General features: G+C 32.9%; 4 protein-coding genes and 1 long non-coding RNA gene across 5 annotated transcripts; 3 read left to right on the top strand and 2 right to left on the bottom strand.

Annotated features, from left to right (window-relative positions):
• Nucleotides 1-1579: 1579 nt before the first annotated feature.
• Nucleotides 1580-2571, bottom strand: LOC128158739 (uncharacterized). The gene is made up of 3 exons (XR_008240037.1): nt 2314-2571; nt 1826-2041; nt 1580-1722 (listed from the first exon to the last, which is right to left on the bottom strand). It is a non-coding gene; the product is annotated as an uncharacterized LOC128158739 (long non-coding RNA).
• Nucleotides 1758-5215, top strand: LOC128158736 (fibrinogen C domain-containing protein 1-B-like). The gene is made up of 5 exons (XM_052821685.1): nt 1758-1893; nt 2796-2932; nt 3563-3659; nt 4203-4367; nt 4834-5215. The coding sequence occupies exons 1-5, from the start codon at nt 1800-1802 to the stop codon at nt 5070-5072; spliced, it is 732 nt and encodes a 243-aa protein (XP_052677645.1). The 5' UTR covers nt 1758-1799; the 3' UTR covers nt 5073-5215.
• A 2247-nt stretch (nt 5216-7462) lies between these two features.
• LOC128158735 (fibrinogen C domain-containing protein 1-A-like) lies at nt 7463-10594 on the top strand. Its single transcript, XM_052821684.1, has 5 exons — nt 7463-7608; nt 7985-8121; nt 8278-8374; nt 8646-8810; nt 10270-10594. Exons 1-5 carry the CDS (start codon nt 7515-7517, stop codon nt 10509-10511), a joined length of 735 nt encoding a protein of 244 aa, XP_052677644.1. The 5' UTR covers nt 7463-7514; the 3' UTR covers nt 10512-10594.
• A 2701-nt stretch (nt 10595-13295) lies between these two features.
• On the top strand, nt 13296-16064 carry LOC128158731 (uncharacterized). The gene is made up of 3 exons (XM_052821679.1): nt 13296-13576; nt 13794-13916; nt 14178-16064. Exons 1-3 carry the CDS (start codon nt 13548-13550, stop codon nt 14935-14937), a joined length of 912 nt encoding a protein of 303 aa, XP_052677639.1. The 5' UTR covers nt 13296-13547; the 3' UTR covers nt 14938-16064.
• A 133-nt stretch (nt 16065-16197) lies between these two features.
• LOC128158737 (uncharacterized) lies at nt 16198-19177 on the bottom strand. Its single transcript, XM_052821686.1, has 3 exons — nt 19005-19177; nt 17061-17288; nt 16198-16954 (listed from the first exon to the last, which is right to left on the bottom strand). Exons 1-3 carry the CDS (start codon nt 19090-19092, stop codon nt 16719-16721), a joined length of 552 nt encoding a protein of 183 aa, XP_052677646.1. The 5' UTR covers nt 19093-19177; the 3' UTR covers nt 16198-16718.
• Between the last annotated feature and the right edge of the window lie 615 nt (nt 19178-19792).

Here is a 19792-nt window from a genome sequence, read left to right as displayed (position 1 = left end):
GACGTTAGAAAATATTTTTTTTACAATAAGATTCCAAGAACTTTGACAATAAAAAGATTTGTCACGGTCGCCATTTTGATTTTATGACCGACTTATCTGACACGAATTTCTTCATTTGCGATTCATGCAAAATTAATAGGAAAAAATAATCCGTTCGCCACTTATACTTTTTTGTGTAAACTCGTGCATCACCTAAACAAAGAATTACGATACAACAGTTCCTTTCATTAAAAATCATACTCCGAAAATCAGAGACATAAATAACAGAGATTGTCAACTCCGCCATTAGCGTGTAAATGTTACGGGACCAACCTTACTTTGAGAACTACAAGTGCAACTGCAATCTTGTATAAGTCATTAAATTTGAACCTGATAGTGAACATGAACATGAACCTGTAAATAATTTAAGCATGTTTTATTTATGAAATATTTACAAAAACTCTTTATTTAGTTTTTAAATTACTTTTTTAATACTTATTGACTTTTCACAAAGTAATGTTAATGCATTACTTTACTTATGTAATGGTAATGTAATGCATTACTTCAAGAAAATTAGGTAATGGTAATGGTAATTTAATGCTATAATTCATGAAGTAATGGTAATGTAATGCATTATTTTACAATGTAATTCACCCCAAGCCTGATTCCAACTCAGCCGGAAAACATATACATTAACATTTAAGTTGGTTCTTCAATCGATAAGATTGTATATATTATATGATGTATAAGTCTTCCAAAATGTATAATCTATTATAGATTATGCTTACAATGCATTGTTTAAAATTTAAATTCAGTTTATTAAACTAAAGAGCCAACGAACGAGAAGGCAAACTCAGACTTGTTTTTATTTTCTTTGTACAAAATTCCTTTAGATACGAACAGCAGTCATACAGCATGTATACTGGAAGCTAATGAAACACCTATTTAGTTTGTGAAACATCTGTGTATAACCCGTCCCAATTTTAACTTCGGCTTGCGCATGAAGTTTGGTAGTATTAAGGTAAAAGATTGTCAAAATAAAAATCACAACTTTTCAAAAATGGCACATTGTTTGGGAACTTTAATTTCGATTCCACCATCAACCTCTTCTATTGATTAATGAGCTCATACACCAACTGAATCGTCAACGGCGCTGTGCATTCATGCAGTTACGTAACTCATTCCACATTTGAACCCGAGGAAGAATATTTTGATCAATAAAACTATTTGTTTATTTTCTAAATAGAATTTTGTTTATACACAGAGGACTTAAAAAGATTTAATGCGTGTTTTTATAATGCATATTTACTGAAATGCATGAAAACTTTCTGCACTATTTTCTTACGCATAGACTCAATTCATGTGTTCTACGCATGCCTTCCAGATTGAGACTTCGGCTGACAGTAAACCAATAGACGGGGTCACGTGACCCCTTCTAAAAATCATATGATGAATGAATCTTTAACAATCAGTCAAATAAAGGTTCCTACATGACGATTATAATGCGGCTTAATGGCATAACCTTGTCGTTCAGTAATCTTTCTGGACCTTCCAGTTAACATTCTGTTAACTAAACAGCAGAACGGCTGAGGTTCGATCAAAGAGATTTTAATTGATAAAAATTTTAAACCAAAATGTTAATTTTACAACATATGGCAAAACTGAACATTACACATGAGTATATTTTCTATACACTGGTCCTTAGATCAGTCCGGCCTTAGTCAAAACAGCAGTGACCTACAACTTTGAGAGATAAGATATTGTATGAGATTGTATCTAATAACATAACCTGTTAACTTCATAAATCGTTGAATAAGAAGATGAACGCTGTTGTATTTTGCACTACCTTTCTTGTCCCTGCCATGGGATTTTTATTCGATGGGAATTCTCCTGGGCATGAACCAGGACCGGGGGGTATCAATTAGATCAATGGCTTTTAGCTATATCTGCAAATGCATTTCTAAAAAGTACTTCTTTCTTTGTGTAACCGAGCAGTCAAGCAAAATGAAGATGGTGTACTGTGTATCTGATGACTTTTTATTTTGAATATAGAGGCATTGACCTACAAAATAATACATAATATGAGAAAACTGTCAAAATGAAAGAAAATACATTAGCTATAAGTTACCACAAATACATTATACGTTTCATAAAAAATCAATTACAGTGCGTACTGTAAAGAAAGCTAACCTTTGAACTTTACAGACACAATCCAAGTATTATAACTTTAATTACAAAAATACACTTTAGTATTGACAATGCAATTAAAATAAAACCAGAGACTAAACATTTACACTGATAAGTAAAACATAAGTTAATATGAAATTTACATACCATAAGATGCCACAGATATCAACCGGATGGTATTTTCTTGAAACTGTATACTGCTCTAACTTAATTAGAATTATTGGTAACTTATTTATACACCTAGCTTCAAAATAATTGGTTAATATTATGAACCAATGAAATTACAGATAGGAAGAACTCAATTTACTTGCGCAGTTAAACTTTGGCTGATATAATTTTAAGATTCTATTGAACAAAACGAAAAATAGAAAATACAAAACGAATAAATACACATAGACATATTACTCTACTATCACATTTGCTTATAAAATATGGCTAGGAATATTTGTTAAATACTCACTTTTTAAAACGGTAAATATTGATTTTTGAAGAAAAAAATGCGTTATAAATATTTTTTTTTTCAATTCAGATTAGAGTCCTGATTATTGTTTTGTATATTTATGTCAAAATTATGTTTATTAAAAGTTTATTGTTTGGATTGCAAGCACACATGACGTTTGTTTTATTAGTTGAAAGATTCCCAAGAGACTGTCAGGATATTCTTCGGGAAGGATGCTCAGAAAGCAAAGTATATAAAATCTATCCCCAGGGGTCGGGAGAACTGGACGTCTTCTGTGACCAACACACGGACGGGGGAGGGTGGACGGTATGTTATAATTGTTATCTTTTGATGAGATCAACATATCAATTTCAAATATCTATGTTTAGTTGTGCTACATGTAACATTTCAAAAATATGCGTTTCTCTATTGTTTCTGTAGATTAAAAACTAATAATTTTATTTTATATCCTATTCTTCCCTAAAGAGGTCCAAATAACTCATTAAAGGCTCTCAAATAAGCTCGGAAATGCCACCACTCTGCCATTTTTACCCTTTATTTACATGACAACGGGATAACATATATAGCAACAATTAAATTGGGTTAAGCATTCTAACAATTCAAAGTCAATGAAACTGTTAACTGGAAACTTGAAAGTATGGAGAAAATAGGTGATTGTGGGTGGCTACCGTCTTTTGATTCCTACATAGAATATTAAATACTATCAATGATATCCGTGTTTATATGTGACATGGTGCGATTAATTGGTTTAAAAGTAGCAATAATTCCTCGCGTAAACAATCGCTTTAAAAGAGATACTACTACATTATAGTAGATAATTAACAATTGTTTTAACAAACTACATTTTGACAAACAAAACACGTAATAATGTTGTTTCTGATACACATCTGCTTGATCATGAAGCCTTAAATTACCATTATACATTTTTTTCACAAGGTCATACAGAGGAGATATGATGGAGTAATCGACTTCTTTAGAACATGGAAAGACTACAAATATGGTTTTGGGAACAAGTCTGGCGAATATTGGCTAGGTATTGTAGTTTGTTTACATTTCCATTCAAAATGATTCGATTGTATCTCAAAGGTTAACAATTTATTTTAATCATGTTGTCTTTTTGTCGAGTTATGGTAAATCTTTGTTGTGGTTCAAGGGGGCTGGGGGTGGCTGCCATTTTAAACAATATTGATCTCCTTTAAAAGAAGAGCTCCATATAAAGATAATGAGAAGAGATTAAATTTTATATCAAAATAAATGCATTTTTTCCTTATCAAATAGTAGTTGATAGCTTCAGAAATCGCATATAAAATTTTCAAATAAATCTGATGGTTTTATATCATATTACATTTTGACCCCCCAGCCTCCTTAAATAATGATAGGATAGTGATTTTAGATTCTAATTTACAGTCTAAAGGTGTGAAATGTTCTTATTAAAAATTTCTTTAATTGATTTTCATAGAAAATTCATACATATATTTTTTATTTCTCTTTGTTCGTTCTTTATTTGAAATGTCAAGCTTACTGGTTGTAATTAGCATTCTCTACTGTTATAGAAAACTATTTTATTTTGGATCAGGAAATCACATAATCTACGAAATAGTGCAACAGGGCTTTTATGAATTGCGAATAGACATGGCTGACTTTAATAGTGAAAGCAGATATGCTGTGTACAAACGATTTTATATTGGGGGTGAAACAACTGGTTACCAATTACATGTAGAAGACTACGAGGGGACGGCAGGTAGGTATTTTAACTTTCCAGCTTGTCCATTTATCAATCAAATATCCATTTATAATAGCAATACTTGTTCTCGTGTTGATACCATGTACGAAACATTCCATTTACATGTACCTATAAGTAATTCGAATATCAACAAGCCAACTAACAATTTTTTTTAAAGTAAACTGGAGGTAATATATGATATCAAACGTCCCCTTTGTGTCAATGACTTCATATTAAGTGAAGAAGAATTGGAATTTTTCCTTTTTTCAATAAAATTTGATGACTAAGATGATAAAGTTATATTGGCATATCATCAATACTCAGGAAGCATTTAACTAAAGTGGTGTTCTCGACTTACTGGAAGACACCATAGTGCATTGAAGCGATATACTACATTGTATCTTGTATGCAAATTGATTTAAGCATTTCAACGTAAACTTTGGAACAAAAACACAATCAGATTTGTACAGCATTTTTAAAACAGGGGATTCATTAACCAGTCATCATGGATCCCAGTTTCGCACAAAAGACCGTGATAATTCAATGTCTTGTGCTGCAACGTTTAAAGGAGGTTGGTGGTATAAGACCTGCCACGACTCCAACCTAAATGGACAATATCTTAATGGAAGCCATCAGTCATTCGCGGACGGCATCAACTGGAAGGCATGGCATGGGTACTATTACTCCTTGAAGGCCACGGAAATGAAGATTAGAAGACTGTGAAATATTTGTTCGATTTATTCCTAACTTTATTTATGTGTATATTATTATTATAAATAAATCTCGCTGCAGTCTACAGACATGTGTTAATAACTTCGTGAAATTATGCATGACTAATTTAACAAGCATGAAATTGATGAAACTTTTAATAAATCTTCAGACTTGTTCTGGACAGTTGGTCAACTTTTTAAGTTAAGGATTTCTGTAACATCCTCAGAAAGGAAACACCTCAATGAATAAAAATCATGTAACATAAATTATTACTACAGGTCCAATTCTGTGACAGCTCTCCGTGTGAATCTTTTGATTTATATGCACTTTGAATTCTCTTCAGAATTATAATAAAATCAATTTGAAACACGGATGAAAATATAAAGACAATGCTAGGTTGTGCTGCAAATAAAGGTTCAGTTTGAGTTTTCAAACATGTACAATTTGTGAAATATGAAATTTATGTAATATTGACAAGTTTTCCCAACAAAATCTTGGAATTGTTTTCTAAAACGATTCTTTTATTATTGGATGTAGTTCAAAATAAGAACAGATATACCACAGAGTCTGCGTCATCTGTTTCATGCTTGTATGTTTTACCAGTAAGGAACATTGATGGTAACCTATACCTACAATTCTTCATGATAAATGTGATGATTTTAATTTTTCTATAGTCAACATTCCTTACTTATTTAACAATATACCTTTATCACCTGCATATAGAGTTTTTCTCTCTCAGTTAATTTGATATGCAGTTGCATGCTTTACGTGTGAACACTTTCTAAGGCGATGCAAGCTACCGAAAAACAAGTTGACAAAACAGGAATACCAACAAGCAATATATATCATATTGATTTTATGAAATGGCGATCGGTAAGTGAATTAAACAATCAACAGGATATCATAATGCAAACTTAGCTCTAAAAATCAAAGTATCACAAGATGAATTACTCTCTTGAAAATCAGTCAACTGTGAAAGGTCCCTAAAAGGCAAAAATAATGTGACTGACTGGCAAAACTGTTCTCATTCAGTCATCTTCCTGGACCTTCCAGTTAAAATACATACCTCACTACACTTTCAAATAGTTACTCAAATCAGCAGAAAATTACTTGATAATGATACAGAGCATGGTGGTTAAGAAGCATATACAACGAATTACGGATATAACGAAGTAATCCCATTGGTCCCTAGGACTTCGCCATAACCGAGTTTTACTGTATGTCAAATAGGCGAAAAAAATGTGCAATTTTGGATAAAAATGATGTTTTTAAAAATTCCTTTAAGTAAACATGAACAAAAGCCACAGGCGGATTCGACCTCATGATCTGCGATTCACAAGCCTGATACTTTAATTAACCACTGAGCTATGTCGATATACATCTAAATTGATTGATACAAACAGTTTAACAAAACATTCAAATCGCCATCTTGTAACGTAGTGTCTTAAAAAGTATAAGTCTAGGTGTAGTGAAGTACCTTAACATACATTTGACAGAGTGGCGGGACGGCTGAATTTCGACCTATAATATGTTCATTGACAAAGACTTATCAAAATGTTAATTTTACAACATATGGCAAAACTTAACTAGAACATTTCATAAATATATTTTCTATAGACTGGTCCTTAAATCCGTACAGCCTTAGTCAAAACAGCAGTGACCTACAACTCTTAGAGATAAGATTTAAAACGAGATTGTATGTAATAACATAACCTGTTAACTTCATAAATGAACAAGAAGATGAACGCTGCTGTATTTTGCACTACCTTTCTCTTCCCTGCCATGGGTTTTTAATTCGAGGGGAATTCTCCTGGGCATGAACCATGACCGGGAGGTCATAATTAAATCAATTAAATGTTGGTGACATTTGTGTTACTTTTTTATCGAAAAATATGTTGCTTAACATTTTTTGAGTTATAACTGCAAAGTTATCACTTTGTTTGCTTATAAATTATGGTTATAAATATTAAAAAATTGCTATAAACTCATCTTTCAAAACGGTAACTATTGTTTTTCATTCATGTTTTTTGAGTCCTGATTATTGTTTTATGGTGTATGTCTAAATTATACCAAACTTTATCGTTCGATTCCTTCACACATAACGTTTGTTTTATTAGTTGAAAGGTTTTCAAGAAAATTATAATGATTAAAGGTAATTACATTACATTAAAAAAGAATCATGATAATAGAATACAACTTCAGATTGAGGAAATATAAAAACATTGTAATTAAATTAAAATCATCTTTGAAGATTAAGAGCATTCACCGATGTGCAGTTTAACTGAATGAATGCTACAAACGTGATTAAGTTCACGTTAGTGTATCTACATAACTCGGTCAAATTGTCCATACAATGACTTACAATTGGTGGAAGATAAGACATAGAACTTTATTTCCTTGTAAATTGTATATAAAGATAACCACCAGCTACTTTGTAAATCACTGAACAAAAACATGAACGGAATTGTATTTTGCGCCTCTTTCATTGTCCCAATCATGGGATTCTTATTCGAGGGTAATTCCCCTGGGCATGAGCCAGGACCGGGAGGTAACAGTTTAATCACAAACTAGTTTTGTTTCATTACATTTCTCTTTCTATATCTTAGAACGTGTACATGTAGTTGATATTTTGTTTATCTCGATATATAACTGCAATAGTGCCTGTAAGTGTTATAAATTTTGTGTATATGAAGTAACATGTATATAATGAAAAATTAAAAGTGGTTTGATTGCGAAATTACTACATAAGACAAAGAAGAGTTTAAGATTTATGGAGTGAATTTTGTCTTTGTCGAATTAGATAGATATGGGGTAATTGGTTACATCAATAAATACAGACATCATAAGAGCAAAACATTTTAAGTTTACATGTATATAAAATCAGACAAAAATTTCGTTTACTTTATGTTTCATTTCTTCAAAAGTCGAAAGATTTCCAAGAGACTGTCAGGACATCCTTTGGGAAGGGTTTACTGAGAGTAAAGTGTATCAAATCTATCCCCAGGGGTCGGGAGAACTGGACGTCTTCTGTGACCAACACACCGACGGGGGAGGATGGACGGTTCGTTTTTATGACTATACATCATAGTGGTAAAAATAATTCCACACGCTAATTTTGATAAACTATTAGATAATCGTAACCACTGACAAAGAGATGGTTAACCTAATTTCTAAAACAAACCATGTTTGAATAAAAGCAACCTTGTTTTACCTGTAGGTTATACAGAGAAGATTTGATGGAATAATTGACTTTTTTAGAAATTGGAAAGACTACAAATACGGATTTGGAAACAAGACCGATGAGTATTGGCTTGGTAGAGTAACTTATCTTATTGTAACTGAAAGTGATTTACCAAAAGGTTTTTAGAATGCATAATTTAAAGGATAACATTGAAGAAATTAACTTCAGTTTTGCGTAAATGATATTGATAATGCTGGATAATCAGACTGATATATAAAATAGACTACACAATTAAAGATGTCAATTTGACAAAATGAAATATAGAATGTAATACAGAGATGTAGAATTTAACAATCACGAGATAAATGTAATATGTTAAGAAACTATTCTCAATTTTTTTTTAGGTAACCACAGGATATATGAAATTGTTCAGCAAGGTTTTTATGAACTGAGAATAGATATGGCCGACTTTAACAGTGAAAGAAGGTACGCGCTGTATAAAAGGTTCTATATCGGGGACGAAGCGAGTGGATACCGTCTCCATTTAGAGGACTACGAGGGTACAGCAGGTAGGCTAGAAGTGTCATAAAAAGGAGTAAATGAATTGGATTTTAAGCTCAAAAGCTAAGCATTTCATAGAAAAAAATACAACTGATCAATTGAATCTTGAAATCGGTCAGGCATTTTTTTTAAAGATAAGGTTATCTTATCTTGATGATTTTTGTTATATACAGTCTGTTAAATGCATCGTTTATTATCTACATTTCAGGCACTACATAAAGAAAGAACTATATATGATAAGGGTACCATAACGTGTTATGTTATATCTTAGATGAGTTGATGTAAAATATATTTTTCACCTATTTATTTGATTTATTTGCACTCACTGGCAGTATATGACGTCAGAAGTGACACTATTTCTATAATTCAATCAAAATCAGTCAAAAATTGACATTTTTCTTATCTTTTTATGAAAAGGAAATATAGAGCGCATGCTTGAACAAGGAAAAAAAATTGTCACTTATTAGCCTTGGCTCTGATTAAAATATTTTGTTTGTTCAAGCATGCGCTCTATGTTTTCGGAAAGAAAAACTGCTTGAAAACAAGCTGTTTTATGCACAGGGGCCAAGCCCGTTTTAACATTAATTTCAATGTAACCATAAATAGTTGAACTTATATTCTGCAGCCACATTAACTTCTGACAGGGCCAGCCATTTTGACGTCTTCGAGAAATACTGATTCTGATTGGACCATCAGGAATATTAACCAATGAAATTGAGTTTAACATTTTCTATCACAATGGCCGGTCTGGTCAGAAGTTGATAAAAGTTAAGTTTGGAGAGTATTTACGGAATTTTATCGGAATTTAAGGATGTAAGTAGCGTGCATTTCATGTGAGATTTTAAAAGATTAGTGCGAATGTTTCTCGACTTGTTGTAATACTGCTGTTGTCAGAGGCAAAATCCCATCTTGAGCCCTGGACCGGTAAATGTCCGAGTAAAAATAAACTGGCGAATTCGAGAGAATAATGACGTATATCTTCGCTATTTTAAGACCCATCAACTTGAAATGACTCGGCATGAGTGTATCTTAGACATTATTTTTCTGAAAAATACACGCATATTGCAAGTGTTGTAAAAATTAATTGATTTATCAGGCTTTTGAAGCGAGCTGGTAGTTTTTCACTGGGTCAGAATTCGACCCCTTTCTTTATTTATGGTTACATTGAAATTAATGTTAAAACGGGCTTGGCCCCTGTGGTTTTATGCTTAAAATGCAAAAATGGCGGGAAAAGGTTGTCTTTACGATGTCATATTTCTAAATTGTGGGCAGTTGAATCAAAATGAACATTATGTTAAAACATCACATACATATCTGTACAAAGAAAACAAAGAATTACAGTAAAATGACGATGTTCATTTTAGGGGGAAATTTTAGGCTCATATCATATATAGTCTTTTCTATTTATTGATGGAATCAATCTAGAAACGGTTGAAACTATCATATTGTAAATTGATATCTTTTAAGGTGATTCACTTTTAAAACGCCACAGCGGATACCAGTTTTACACAAAAGATCATGATGATTCGCATGGATGTGCCAACTTATACAAAGGAGGTTGGTGGTATAATAATTGCCATAGTTCTAATTTGAATGGACTGTATCTAACTGGAACCCATCAGTCATACGCAGACGGTATCAACTGGAATGATTGGCATGGATACCATTACTCCTTGAAGACCACGGAAATGAAAATAAGAAGACTTTAATCTAGAATATGCTTGCTTATTTTTTACTTTGAATTTATATTGTTTTACAACCATTTCATTCAATAAAGATTTTTTTAAAATGATTACGGGTTACGAAGACATCATATTTTCGGAATAAATATCTCGTGATAATCACAATATCTTTAATTGGAAAAAGGGCGCTCAGAGAATTTAAAATATGTCTTATCAAAACCACTGGTATTGTCAGATGTTTATTACTATTTGGGCAAGAAGTTGTCAGATGAGTCTTTTCCGACATGCAATGCGTCGACACGTACATGTTTTTCTCTTTGGATGAACTGCAATAGTTTTAATAGGGCATGATCGTGCTAATTCAGACAGAACTCAAATTAAAAGATCACTTATACAAACATTTAAATCTGCCAAAAAAATCATAGATATAACGATCCAAGTTGCCTGCTCTACATATATAAGGTGTCACTATCTTGACAATTTTGTATTGTCTTAAGGAGACATAAAGGCGACCACAAATGATCTCTGGCCCTACTGTCTGGTGCTACAAGGAAGGCTTTACATGTTTATCTTTATCCAGATTTTTCCTCCTTGTCCCCTGCGTCTTTTGGATTTTGGTATCCAAAGATCTGATATCATGGCATATTTTACCATGTGCATCTCTTTAATTTTTAAAATAAAGTTATAAATATTAAATTAAGGTCACTCTTTACACTTTTCCACAATATGCTCATCTAACGAACTCATCTTATCTACATGGGTCCTAATTGACTAGGACATGTATATGATATGCAGACTGGGGTTCAATGCCATAACTAGGTTTAGGTTAAAAAATAGGTGAACCCCTTCTGAATATCTAAAAATTGCAACATTGCGACCTGACATGTTAAAAGTTACGAACTCGCTGTCAAACATGATGCAATTTTTTTGAGTACTTTTGAGTACTTTTTGAGTACAGAGATCCAGAAATATATTCAAACGGTTGTGCGAAAAAAAAATTCAGTGGCAGGTCGCCTGGGGGTTTCTTGCAAAAAAACCTCAAAAACCCTAATCCATGAAGAGGATAGAGGGGTGTTTAAAAAAAAGAGATGCGAAAACATCTACATCAGGCTATTGTGTTCTTTAATGAATAAAATGCAAAGAAACAAAGTACCATTTATTTAGTAATGCATTTTATTTCGTTGTTATTTTTAAAAATATATTCATTGTTGGTCTCGTTCAACCATACGCTCTCTTTGAGCAGAGCTGCGTTGCGTTCATAATAGCTCCGCGGAAATGCACAGGCACTACTTACTTTCATGTCATTTCCGACCGTATTCTAGTGGCCGATAATAAGAGGGAGTGATCAGTGGGTTTTGCGAATCAAAGATTTGAAGTACTGACAGGAGCTGATTTTATTGATTATTGTTTATTTTAAAATCAACAATGTGTAATTTCGCAGGGCAAGTAGTTTTTTAACTGTATTTGAATAATAACGCACATTTAATTCTTGGGCTTTTCAAACAAGAATTCCGAGCTATAGACGGAAAACCCAATGTCAATCATGTTGTGTAATATCTAAAGATAGAATTAACGCTCTCAAACTCTTCTGTGCATTATGTATCAGTAATTGAAATATTTCTGGAAAATTTTACCTAAGCAGTTTTTAACAAACGTCTAGGCTGTAGAAATGGCGCTTAGGTAATCATTGACAACGAACATTGTTATTGAACTCTGGCGTAGGAATAAATACATACAACTTCGAATAATATCTAAATTATTCATATCATTTTCAAAAACTCTGACCATTTTCAAGGTATTTATAAATAAGTTTTCTTTAAAAACAATCCTTCTGAATATATGACATTGATATTGTCGACATTTTTCCAGTACCAAGTCTTGTCAGCCTTGATGGTTTTCCATGCATGAAAAGTCCAGAAACTGTTTCACTTCCGTTGCCAGAGTAACTGCATATAAGAGTTGATTAAAAATTAATTCCCAAAAATAAGGGTGGGGTGGGGGGGGGGGGGTTAAGGGTCCTGTTTTGTTTGTCTGTAAATGTCTGAAGTGGGTTTTGGGCAAAGTCCTAGTGGGGGTCCGGGGGAAAAGGGGCCCGGAACCGCGTGAATTTTAGAGATTTTATGTGAAGAATGAAATGTTAGATAAACCTCATCACTGGTGTTACTGTAATTATTTTTGTAGATATATTTATAGGTAAATATATATGAATTTATTTACCATATATAGAAAAGTTAAAGAATTTTTAGTAAGGCCGGTGAAGGTCCAATTTTTAGGTATCATAAGCACTTGTTATTTTGGTAAATAAATATCACAGTTCTATAGCTTTAGGTATAAGTTTGATTTTTATGATATTTGGACGTTGAAAATATCATTATAAAAAAGTTCGATTCATGTGTGATCAACAGATTAAAAAAAATCTTTCTTGACTTAAGTAGTCTTTTTCTAAAAACAAAAATACATAGGCACATCTTTAAATGACTTTAATTCTGTTATATCTACTCATCTTTACCTGACATTGAATTTTATATATGTACTTTTATTATGTACCACTGAAATGGTTTGAAAGAATAAAAACATCAAACAATATAACAATGTTTGACCATTGGTATGCATGTCCATGTCATTTCAGCATTTAATACACTTGTATCCTCTGTAAGTCGGTGCGTTTATGCTTCAACAGACGTCCTGCACAACACGCCGTGTTAATTAAAATACAGAGCTCCAAATTCAATCGCCTTTAATAGGTTTAAATGACGTCTTGGGGCGGATATTGAATTGCAGTAGATTAAACGCCACTTTTTAAAATTCATTAACATTGACAGGCTTACACCCAGGGTTTATTAAAACAGTCGTGAACATAACAAGCAGGTCTCTGGACATAAAGAAGGATTAGGCTAATTCGCAGCTGAACGTTTCTGTGTAGTAGCCGCCGGTCTGAAGACTCAAGTCGGCGCTTTGACCGCCGTTGAAGTTCACTCTCTATAACATCCATTTCGATTTTCTTGGAATTTATTTCGAGGAAAATATGTGCATCCGTTTTATTTTGGTCTTTGGGTAAAATTTATGAAATGGATTATTACAATTTATAAAAGGTGAGAGTTTTAATTGTAGGTGAATTACACAATTAATAACACCACAGAAATATCAATTTTCTTTCTATGTGTGATTCATTAGTATTATATAAATGATTAGTAATATACAAATGGTTATCACAAAACTTTAATCGGTAAGGTTTAAATTGTTTCATCAAAATTAGGAAGAGTATCGTTTTTTATGTGTATTCAGTTGTTTTGTTTGATTTTGACGTAGATTCGTGATGGATATAACGTTGACGCCATTCAAAAGGCGTTACGTCGAAAACTGGCGTAAGGATGTACAGAAACATTTGGAGGAGGGGTCAATATGCCGTATTGTTGTAGCACAAATCAACAGGTAAAAGACTTATATATCACGACCCATGTGTAAATGTTCATCAGTAGTAAAAGTAAAGGTCCAAAGATCCATCCAGAATTCAATTCTTTATTGAAACTTTTTAAATTACTAACAGTTAGTATTTGAATTTATTTCATGCAGTTAACACCATATAAATGTATACCGTATTATAAGACCTTGATTAAATGTTGGCACTGTTTCATATAATATTTCTTTTCTATATCTTCTCATAATGTAGAAATGTTTCTCTTTCTTTCAAAGTGATGACGAGGAAGGTTCAGAGCAACCCGTGAATCCAACAACCCCGCTACCTCCCCCACCCTCAGGAAACCGCGGCAAGCAAATCTCGCGAGAAAAATCCTCATCTGAAAAACTAGCTGACATTGCGGTCAGTAGCTCTCTACATATACAAGCTTTCCCCTCCGTTAGATTTATGTACACCAACGCAGTGGAACAGCAGAAGAAAAATTCAGAAAAACTTTTCGGTGGAATTCCCGTGAGTGGTCGGCAAGTTTCGCGGAAAGACGTAGCGGAAGCGGTCAATGTTTCCGAGGATAAAAACGAGTCGAAGCCCCTTGTGATTGTAGATCCACAGTTGATGACGCCATTAGAACATCCGGAACTGAGTACGCAAGAAAATAAGAAACCGAGCAAAGATGTTCGCTTTCCGATGAAGATTACCTCTCTCCAATCTCAGGGTGAATCAAAAAAATACGGCAGGTTGCCTCTTTTTGCCAAATGTAAAATCCAATCAACAGAACGGAATAGTTTTGTTGTATCAAGGTCAAACTTACTGAAAAACGGAAAAGCCAAAAATCACAGTTTCTTGACATTACCGGTGAGATTTCAAGTTCAAGCTCAGACTAATGACCGGTTAATCCAGAGTTCGGATAAATACATTCTAAAAGAGAAAACAAACCTATCACAAACACCCAGAAAAGACTTCCGGAGATCTCCAAGAAAAGTGGATTTCCCCCTCGCCACCCCTCGCGTATCTTCCAACACCGTTTGGGCGTGGTGATGACGGACAACCATTAATTAAACAAGCTTATTTTTATTGTTCCATTGACCCCTGCATAACCTTATTAAGCTACAATAACGGCACTCGTTGATTCAATTTCTTCCTTTGTCTCTTTATTTTATTAAAAGCAAAAAAAAAGGTTATCACTGATGAAGAAGAAAAATCAATTCATGGATATCCATTATATAGCGTAATTCCTGATATAGTATACTACTTTTTGACACATTACTGTCAGTTTTTTTTAAAGGGATCTTCCCGTATTAATATTTTGGAATTGATTTCTTTAATCATGATAGAAATAAACGTCTTCATGATAAGAATTTTAAAAGGATGGTTAGAAAAAATATACTGAAGGATTATCCTCAATACAAAACTTACATCAAAGATAAGCGTCAAAATTGACCTCAAAGTGTTTTTAAGGCTTAACTTTTTGAAAAAATTAAGATTGCATTGATAGATAAATTAAAGGAGACCTTTCGCTTTCAAAAATGTATCTCCTTTTTCCTTGAAATGGTAATCTCATAAAAGAGGGATCATATGGTTTAACTTTGTTCTTGACTAGATATTGTACAAATATTGCTGTAGATCTAAAAAAAAAAAAAAATATCTGTACAACATCGCCGTTCACGTTTTGTTTTCGACAACAAAGTCTGACCTTAGGCCATTAAGGTTTGATCCCTCTGGCTTAGTATCGGAATCTTTACTGCGTGATGTCTATAAAAATAGCATATGTCACTTGTCAGAGACCCTAAGGCAAGAAAATCTCGCTCATGGACAATGCATTTGCACGTAATAAAATAATCTTAAGTGGAATAAACCCTCACAATCAAGACTCGTTTGAGTGCTTTAGAGAAATTAATAATAACTGAATCCTTATCGAATTTTTAATATGTGACCGTTCAGGTCGCGAATAAACTTGCACATTTTAATCCTTCGATGAAGATTTAGGCATTTAATTATATTTACCTCTTAAATAGTGTTATTAGTGCTTAGCAGGATACGGAATTTTAAAAAATCTTTTAAAGACCAATATATCAAATCCAACTTGTTTACCATGTAACTTTTTTAAAGCTGTTTGATTATCATTGATATGTCATTTTCTGTCATTAAATTTCACCGAAATCCTCTCTTAAGTTTTTTCTCTTTTTTTAAGATGAGTATTCTACTCTTGATATTAAAAGATATCCATGGTTTGAGCAGAATATATTCAACGAGAATAAAAGATGATCAGCGCAGAGAACTTTGTAAAACGTCAAAAAGGTCGCCTCTGTAATGTTTCGTCACATAAACATCAATGTTCCTTCCTCTATGAAAGAAATATGGACCACATTAGCCTTTACATGACACAAATTTTTATCTCCAACGGCATTTGTTAAAGTTTATAATTGAAATAAAAAATGTTAAAGGACAAATTCTTTTTAAAAGATGAACGCACTGTATATAACGCTTTTAAAAAAATAACCAAATGAACTAAAGCTCGCCGATAAATGGTTTTGATTACTTGCTGTAATGATTTTAACCTCGGTACATATATATTTACATATGTATATATGATAAGGAATCGCAATAAAAAAGATAAAGAGTGCATCAAATGTACAGATTTACGCATAAAAATTTGCATATTTCCATCACTAAGTAGCAGTTAATTGGTTTAGAGATACGCCACTTGGCGTTCATAGATCAACAGTCACACACAGATATCGATCGACATTTCAATTTAATGCAAGGTTTCGAGTTTCATCAGGTCGACCGTAAACTCCTCTTTAGAATTTAAATTCTAATCAAATCAATTGCATTTTATTGCTACATAAATCTTTCTTCAGTTCATCAAGTGATATCCTAGAGCCCGTTAATTTCTTTGGGTTCACAAATCCAGTGCTTTGCCTATCCTGATTTGTATTTTCAGACAATCCCATAATTCCCGGAGCAACAACTCCTTGTCCGCCATTCAGACCCTTAACATCTTGGATTGTGCACATCACGTGATATACATTCACTTGATTCGCACGGTATCCACCTATAAATGAAAGAGGAAAAAACAAACAAGGGAAAAACGTCATATACATATAGAAATAAAGACAGCTGTAAAAAAAGATCGGTTCCATTTGATCTTCAATACTTACATGCGGTCGTGTACTCAACTCTCTCGTCACATTTCACGTTTTTGTAGTCTTCACAACTCAACGTCTGTAGAGAAAAGAGGTCCGGAAAAGGACACTCCCTCATGTGCTGCACGAAGTTCGGAGGGAGGGTGTTGTACTTGGTGGAACAGTCGTAATACAGTTGACATTCGTGGGGGTGGGGGAGAACGAGGGAAGAGTTGTGTTGGCAAAGTTTCTGAACGTGGAGGTCTAAAAAAAAAAAAAAAAGAAGAATTATTTTTTTAATCTATTTTGCGTACATTTTATGTCGGCCATCGTGCTCGGGATTTGAAGATTGGTCGATTAATTGTACATGTAGGTAAATGTAGCTTGCAACCATCCCTTTGCCAAATCGATGAAGTCAAAGTTTGAATTATGCATACAGATGTGGTTCCATATCACAGTAACCTTATATACTAAATGTATATTGGAATTAGGTTCTTTGCCTTCTACATGCAGTTAAGTTAATGATGAAATCATTTTATGTACCGTGAATTGTGCGTATACTGTGGTTTTATCAATATTCGTTGAAATAACAATTTTCGTAGATTTCGTATGATCGTCACTATTGTTTAGTTGATGCACGAAATGAAATGTTCACCGAAGACCAATTTCTGATAAACAGTGCACTGATGGATCATTGGCCACGAATTTCTGAATTTTTTTTTTCATTAAACCCATGAAAATTGATCGGTTATTATATTTATTAATCAGTTAATAGTCGCTGCCAATCGCTATAGAAACAAAATACACCAATAAATACTAGAATCTTTAAGAATTAAACTTATTTTATAACTGAATGCTGTTCTTCTGAATTTCATAGACAGAATTCATGAAATCCCTGTTTGTCCTACTCAACTTTTTTTAGTTAGCCAAGGTTCCTCCAGTGAAGAAATTATAAGAATTGATGAGATTGGCCATAATTGAACTGGTCCATGGGTGGTTATTTAAATTGTATCGAATCCTGTTGGAGAGTAGTGTAACATTTCACAGATCGTTCTTTAACATTATTGATACCTCAGTAAACTCAATAATTTCAAAAAGAAAACTTTTAATCAATGCCCTTGAGTGGTTAAATGTCATTATTGAATCAAAGAATTTCAACGACTTTATAATTATTACTACAAAATTTTAATTACACATGAAAAAGAAATTTACGTAACATATCAAACATCTCAATCATTAATAAATTATAAACAATTTTTTTCCAAAAGAACAGGCTTTTAGGAAATATTTCTTGACTACACGGTGGATTTTAGTATCTTTGATATTTTGTTTTTCTTAAAAGGACTTAATGAATTACTGAATTAAAATTTTCTAATTTTATTTTTCCATTTTCAATGTTTATACTGATAAATAGAGAAGTTTTAAATGCTATGTCAATTTTTTAAAGTCAAAAATCAAGTTTTAAGCAAAATACAGAGTTCTTTACTCCTTGTTTTGTAAACAAAGCTTGAATATTATCATTTTTTACATATGTGTTGTATTGGTGTAAGTTGCAATTAAATGTATCTTTCTTTTGTTGATACTGGTATTTATGAAGATATTGAGTAAGTTTAAATTGTTTTTACATGTCATTTTGCCCAAGAAATGGTAATTCTCTACAGTACATTTTTGTAAACAACTATAAGACTCGAGCTTTGTTACCTAACAACCAATTCTTACCTCTGTATCTCGCTTGTAACTTGACTTTAACATTCAATATTTTGGTCAATCATTTACCCGAGGGTTGTCGTTTCTGTCCCCACCGTCACCAACTTTCCTCAAGTCAATTACTCAGCCTCAATTCTGAGTTTTACCTCGAATTCGTGCTTTGAAGGATTTTAGTTGAGGACTGACGTGAGTGATTTGAAAATGTTGGTGATGGCGGGCCATTATCTGAGGGTTGTCGTTTCTGATTGTCCTACATAGTAACGTAGCACTCACCAAAGGCAGTCTGCTCAACACTCGAGGTAAAACTCAACAATGACGTCACAGCGAGACCTAAAAGATGGTAAATTCTAGGGATTTCCATGGCGGTTAACAATGTTTTAAAACAGATGGAAGGATTGGACGTAAAACGGTCTAACGTTCCGGGAAAAGAAATCGGTGGATGAAGAAAAAAGACAAAATTCCTGCCTTTAAAGAAATTAGGAAAAAAATGTTGATGAATTGCCGGAAATATCGCCATCTGTTTCCCGGAAGTCATCAATTGTTTTGGAGACTCTTGCATTGTACTTTAGGAAAGTATTTGAGGTGATTGATAGATAGCTAATTAAGATAATCTTTATTTTGATTAATGCCTGCTTCTTAGCAAGATTTGACAATTCAACAATCCATGACACATTTGAGCAATTTTTATAGCATGAAAGTGTATGTTGAAAAAACGTTCAATATTTTTTTTTTATTCATCATTTTCTTGTATTCTTTATTGATGTAATATCAAAACATATATTACAAAAACACAACATATTCCAAAAAATACAATTTTATCGATTTTAAATTCGTTAGGTGAGTAAGGTTATTAACCCCTGGTGGTTATTTCTGATGCTTTTGTTTTCTATATTTTAGACATCTGTGGTCTAATGCATCTCGTTCAATCATGATTACTCTCTTCATTCATGTACAGATTGGTTATTTTTGGGAATGATTTTTCAGCAGAATATTTGACAGTATATTGCAGTTGTCTTACAGATAGTCTTATTATCTCACATTTACTAAAGTGAGAATTTGCA

This window comes from Crassostrea angulata, chromosome 8 (genome assembly GCF_025612915.1).
Source record: "Crassostrea angulata isolate pt1a10 chromosome 8, ASM2561291v2, whole genome shotgun sequence".
Lineage (NCBI taxonomy): Eukaryota > Metazoa > Mollusca > Bivalvia > Ostreida > Ostreidae > Magallana > Magallana angulata.
The sequence above is the reverse complement of the archived record's forward strand: the minus strand, read 5'-3'. Positions and strand labels throughout refer to the sequence as shown.